The sequence below is a fragment of the Xenopus laevis genome, chromosome 3L (genome assembly GCF_017654675.1).
Source record: "Xenopus laevis strain J_2021 chromosome 3L, Xenopus_laevis_v10.1, whole genome shotgun sequence".
NCBI classification, from domain to species: Eukaryota; Metazoa; Chordata; class Amphibia; order Anura; family Pipidae; genus Xenopus; species Xenopus laevis.
Genome location: NC_054375.1, coordinates 159,138,994 through 159,145,648, shown reverse-complemented (window position 1 = coordinate 159,145,648; position 6,655 = coordinate 159,138,994). Strand labels below are relative to the sequence as shown.

At 39.4% G+C, this 6,655-nt stretch overlaps 1 protein-coding gene across 1 annotated transcript; it reads right to left on the bottom strand.

Moving 5' to 3' along the window:
• Positions 1-1,900: 1,900 nt before the first annotated feature.
• LOC108710671 (asialoglycoprotein receptor 2) lies at positions 1,901-2,961 on the bottom strand. Its single transcript, XM_018251785.2, has 2 exons — positions 2,411-2,961; positions 1,901-2,170 (listed from the first exon to the last, which is right to left on the bottom strand). Exons 1-2 carry the CDS (start codon positions 2,555-2,557, stop codon positions 2,060-2,062), a joined length of 258 nt encoding a protein of 85 aa, XP_018107274.1. The 5' UTR covers positions 2,558-2,961; the 3' UTR covers positions 1,901-2,059.
• Positions 2,962-6,655: the final 3,694 nt, after the last annotated feature.

Genomic DNA, 6,655 nt, shown 5'->3' with positions numbered 1-6,655 from the left:
AGAAACGCCCCTGCCTTCTCATGCCCAAGTAAGATTAAGTAGAAAAAAAATCCCAGCATTTTAGTCTTAGTCTTTCCACCTCTTAACTTGACATATTTTTCCAGAATTTGCCTGCGATTGACCTCAGATCAGTTTCCGCACTGCATGAAACAAGTTCCACGTCCTAAAACCACAACTCCAACCTCTTCTCAGAATCTCTGAAGCCACCTAAATAACCTTCAAATAAATCATGTAAAACCCAAAGATGTCTTGACTCTTGAGTGGACCGATGAAGAGAAAAGGCTCCTTGCTGACCGTTCCCGGATTAGCCATTTACTAAGAGTATAAATCCTATTTGCCTTGTGTTCTTATATTGTATCACTTTCTGAAAAAATCTAAAGCTCCAAACCCTTCCTTGAAGTTATCTACTATATCTGCCAATACAACTGGTTCATGGTAACAATCCCACAAAAAATCCTTTAAATACCTTAAGTTGAAAGTTCTTCATCATGTATCGTTGATATACTGTAGTTAACTTTTATCAGACCTGTGACAGAGCTGATACTAAACTTACAAATAGAAAGGCTAATTAATGAAAATTCTAAACAAGATTCATTACAAGCTCCACACGGACCACACAAATGTTATTATGTTGTATGTCTTTCCCATCCCTTCTTTGCAGGTTCTTTAAGACAATACAGATTTTAGCTTTCAAGTATTCATATATTATTGCTAATTGTGCATGCATATTATAAAATTTGAAATAATCGGTTAGTTTCATTGGTACACCCCTGTTAATCATGCGGGGGTTGCCATTTTTAGCCAATCAAATGGTAAAGTGTAAACCCCATGTGATGGCCTTGGCCCTCCCAAAGTCCTCTTCTATAGCATTGTTATACCACCTCTTGTATCTGAAAAGTGAATGAGGTCACTTTCCTCTTTACCATCTAAGCTGAAGTACCATCACTTTAATGGTCAACGTATATGTATGTATGTATGTATGTATGTATGTGTATGTATGTATGTATTTATGTGTATGTATGTATTTATGTATGTGTATGTATGTACTGTATGTATGTATGTATGTATGTATGTATGTGTATGTGTGTATTTATGTGTTTATAACATCATCATTAAGGGGCTGATCCACTAAAACTCAAATTAATCTCATTATTTTATGAAAACAAATCTGACCAAACTCCCTTCCACAAATTGAAGTCATTTATCAATAATTTCTTTTGAAAAAATCAGAGCGACAAAACGCCAAGACAAAATCTAGCGGCAATTTGTATTATCAGCCAAAAACCCTGATTATCAGATTATCCAGTGCAGATCACGATGTCAAGAACCACCATCAGGGACTGGGGAAGGGGGAAACATTTTTTCTTGTTTCGTGACAAAAGGTCACGCAATTTCCCTCCCCACCTCTAATTTGCATATGCAAATTAGTATTCAGATTCGGTTTGGCCGGGCAGAAGGGTTGGGTGGAATCCGAATCCTGGTCAAATCCCAAAGTGAATCCTGGATTTGATGCATCCCTAGTAGATAATGACCTATTATTGACCAAGGAGTGGCATGGTGGAACATGACGACAATATAAGATGAATGTCTGGGAAATGTTTGTTTTATCTCCATTTCTTCAGATCAGTGTCTGGAAAATTTTTCAAACAAATGCTGATGGTGGGTGCACTGCTGTACCTGAACAGTACTAATAGCATCTTGAGTAATAGAAGAAGACACCCCAATTACCTTCAGATGATTCTCTTGGGTAAATAGCAGAACTAATACTGAAGGATACAATACATGGAGGAAGAACCAGAGCTTTGTATTATTAATTGGTCAAGACAATGAGAAGGAATCTTTAATTGGATTCAATGAACACCCCCCCAATCCATTTAATCACAGAGAAGAATATGTTGGTGTTGGGTTTATCATGGTCCAGCATGTTCTTGGGTTTCTTTTTGCGCATTTGTATAGCAAGAACATCACAAGAGTCAGACAATATTTTTCTACATTGGAAAGACACAGACAGTTGTGGAATAGCCACATCCCACCGAGAGGAATACTCAGCTTCTGGGCCTCACATTTGTTTGGAATTATAGGGGGTTCCGTCCACCCATTTCCATTCATTGTCAATCTCAGTGAGTCCAATCCACGTGTACTGTCCCAAGCTGATCTTCACGGCATAGTCCTGATGAAATAAAATGAACTTTAGTTCATCTCCCCTAAAAAAGCAATATGGTATCCAATCTCTTTCTTTACCATTTAATTCACAATTCCATTCACTCATTATGATTATTATTATTGTATTACACTATACTGCCCCCATGCTCTGAATACATCATCATTCACCTACATCCATATCTGTAAATTGAAGATACCTCATCCTGTACCCCAATAATGGGATGCTCATATTTGTACATGTGCCCACCTGTTCCGTTTTGCTGTTGATCACAATCAAGTTTGATTTCTTCTTCTCACACGCGTGTTTTGCCTCTTCCCAGGATACAGGCACATTGGAGAAGTAGTAGCATTTGCCAGAAAACAGAGACCAGTCCTCTGGGCAGGGGGTGCTCATGGAATCTGGGGAACAGATGCAAATGTTTTTAGCATTAGCAATACTTGACTTTTACATGGCAACTCTAAGATGGGAAGGATCATCGTTTTAAGCTGGGCAGTCGGATGGTCTGTCATGTCAGAGAAACGAGTGGTCATGTACAGATGCCATGGGCACAATGCAAGAGAACTAATGGGGGTATCTTGTGTACCCTTAAATATTGTAGAACATGGACAGGTAAGGTTTGGCTTGATGGCTACAGGGTCAAGCCATATGTCTCCATATGTGGAAACAAATTCCAAGATTTGTGTCGAAAATGTGATGACAATTTAGGGCAAGTAACACAAACAGACAATTGTATTTGCAATTGCAGTACTTTTTTTGTTATTATTATTAGTAGTAGTAAGATGTTTGATAAAGATATTTTAGGTACTGCAGTGAATAGGGAAGATTGTGTCATACTGATCATGATCTTCCTGTACTGGACAAACTCCAAACTCCATGTCTTTTAAAGAATTTGCTACTTCTGATGGGAGCAGGGGGAGGGGCTATTCGGGTGACTACTGAGATGAAGTTGGACAAGGGAAAGGAGTAATATGAGGAATTGCAGCACTGAGGGGCAAACGTGGGGGAGGAAAGGAGTTCACAGAGCAACCAATGGCAGGGGCTAGTGGAGTTGGAGGTGGAAAAGGGGCAGTGGAGGCTAATGAGAGAGGGAGGTTTGTTACAGTTACGATGGGAAGTTGGGGACGGAAGGGTAGGGGGGCTGGTCCACAGCCTGTCCAAAGCAACAGATTCGCAATTTTGGGTGAAGATACTGGGGAGGAAAGCTCTGAACTGGTGTGTATGGAGCAGACTGACTCTCAGAGCACCCTGGGGGTCAGTGTCTCTAATACGGGTGGTGGGGGGAGTGCAAGGAAGGAAAGGCAATTTATAGTTATAGGGGATTCAATTATTAGAAATGTATATAGGGTAATCTGGCATAAGGACCCTTCATGACCAAACAGTCTGCTGCTTGCCTGGTGTTAGGGTTCTGCATGTGGTGGAAGAGTCTGCTGCTTGCCTGGTGCTAGGGTTCACATTTGGTGGAACAACCCTGTTGTCTTGGTACACATAGGTACCAATGACAAAGCTGGGGGGGGGAGTTCTCAAGAATGATTTTAAAAAAGTGAAGAGTTGAGGATGAGGACTTCCAAGGTAATTTTCTCAGAGCAATGTTAAGAAGACAGCAGGAGATTAATGACCATCTGTAGGGGTGTAGGAAGAGAGAATTTGGGTTTATGATTAACTGGGCTGATTTTTCCATTGACTAAAAGCTTTTTGCCAGGGATGGAGGCACCTCAATGATGATAGTGCAGCTGTTTTGGGGGAGAAGATGGTTAGAGGGTTGGATGAGATTGTAAACTAGGTGTAGGGGGAGTCAGTAAAGGATTCTGTGGAAGACAGGTTAGATGAGGTAGTGGGCAAAGTAAGGGAACATGGGGAGGAGATTTGGGTCGGGGTACTTCTGCTTCATCAACTATGCCCCACACACTATGTTGATTTACTTGTTAACTGTCTTTCTCTCTAATGTTGCTTATGTTTTCTTCTGTTTCATGTCCTCATTGAATAACATGATAGTTCTTTGTGTGACAACTTTAGGTAAGGACTATTCCAGCTGTTCCAGAGTCACATTCAGTGGAGGAGATAATGGAAAAAATCTTATGATAGGACATTCATTCAAGAAAGACACCGATTTAAAAGGAATATGGAGAAGTGGAGTGGGAATTGAGAAGGATAATGGCTTCTTGGTTTGGAAGTTATGGGCAAGCAAGCATACAATCTGTCTGTGTGTTCCTACTTTTCTCTTTGATTGTGATTGTCAATTGATTGTCAATTGTGGTGTATTTTCTAGTTTTCTAGGTGTTCCACCAAACTAGGATTCAAGCATTGTCAGTCTGGAAGCAGAAGCAGGTTTTTAATTCAATAAAGGATGTTTTATATATATATATATATATATGTCTGTTCAAGCCAATAAAAACTAAAAGTATTGATCCAAGTTTGACTTCCATAAGGAAAAGGGATCTGTGAATTCCCGACGACTTTTATTACCCTTCGTTAAACTGTTGGTTGGATTTGAAATCTTCTTCATCATTTATAATAAACTGCTCATTTATTGCAGCACAATTCTGATAAGCATAAAAAAGACACTTTAAAGCAGTTCTATTCCGTATAAATGAACAGATCAGATAAGCAGAGCGAGTTTGTAGAAACAGAAATATGTGGTTTTCCTGCCAGTTTTATAGGGGATCGTGTGCAGATAAATTTGGGGGTTATTTATTAAAACTCTATTTTTTTTCTCATTTTTTATTGAAACAAACCCGACCTAAATCCCATCCACAAATTTAACTCAAAATCAAGCTTCAATTCGTATCAAATGGATTGTCGCCCGAATTGAACGATCTTTTAGAGTTGTCTCCGGAAACCCCGACTTTATCGGGTTATCCAGCGTCGGTCACAATGTCACAACTTCAGGGACATCTGCCATTGACTTGTACATGATGGAGTCATTTGGGATTGGGATTTTTAGCATCTTTGGGGTATAATAAATCTCTAAAAAATGTGAGTTTTCCCCCTAAAAACTCTAGAAGAAAAAAATCAAGGTTTAATAAATGGACCCAAAGTTACAATGTGAACTGAATGCAATGTTTCAGTAATTAGAAATCACAGTTTATGATAGAATCACCATTACACAACATAAATAACACAAATTGAATGATCTTTACACAAAAATGTTCCGTTACATGGTCATCATTAGCCATAATCAAAAATACCCTCAAAATACCAGAACATTTGTGACCAAGGAAGGCAAATGTGATTGGTTGTCATGGGTTACTGTCCAGGTGCAAATTTGTCCAATGTTGGTAAAAATATCACTGTGGATTGGTGCTTTGAAGGGATAAATTACAATTATAATTATATAAAATAAATTGCAAAATTGATTAGGAATGTTCTTCACAAAAGTTTTTGCATCTACACCTCCTCCATTTAAAGTACAGGAGATACAGGGGAGCCTTAGATTGAAGATCCGTCTTGATGAGATGTTACATCCCTGTCCATGTTGCACCCAGGCCCGGACTGGCAATCTGTGGGTTCTGGCAAATGCCAGAGGGGCTGCTATAAGGCCCCATAGAAAGTCAGTATTTAGTGGGCTGGTAGGGGGCTGTTTGGGCCTCTGTGTAATTGGAATGGCAGGGCCTATTTTGACTCCCAGTCCAGGCCTGGTTGCACCTACTACTCACCCAACTGACTTGCACCTAATGGACGGCTCACTAAACCCAACTCTCGCCCACATTCTTGACAGCAAGTCAATTTGTGCACTTAATTTACCAATGCAGATGCCAATTTGGTAAATTTTGTGCAAACTTCTTTGAAATACGCTGGTAATTTGTTCATTTTTGCACATTGTATTTGCATTAACAATATATCAGAGCTGTTTTATGTTTTCCATTGATGATATCAGGCAAGTCATGCCAATGCATTGTGGTGGGGATAAGATGCTCTTGAATTGTTGCAGTAGCCAAAACTATTCACCAAGGAATAGGAAGACAAGCTTTTGGCACCATCACAAGGGAACACCTAATACCTTTCTCAAACTTATATTACTTCTGCTTTTTATATAGAGATAACAGCTATATTGTCTTCTTTTTCCTAACATTATGTCTTTAGCATCATTTTTGCCTCAAAACTGAAAAATCTCCCTGCAGATGCAAAAAGAGGGGCGGTTGGACCAGTCCCTTGTTAATATTGTACTGAGTATTGATACCAGTAGCTCATTATGGGGGTTATTTATCAAGCTCCGAATATCCGAACCTCAAATAATTTGCCCGACCCTATTTTTCTATTTGGGAATTCGGAGTTGCTTGGAGTTGGATATTAGAAATACTGAGATAAATTAGGACCTTACTAAATAACCCCCTATGTGTTCCTTCCTATTTACTACATTACAAACGCAAGTAAATATCTTTGGCATGATGTGCCCTATCCCCCATGAAGGCTACCTGATTCCTAATTATTGTGCCATGCTCCAAAACACAACCTCAAATGTGATGCCTTAACAGATCTTCAAATAACTTGCCC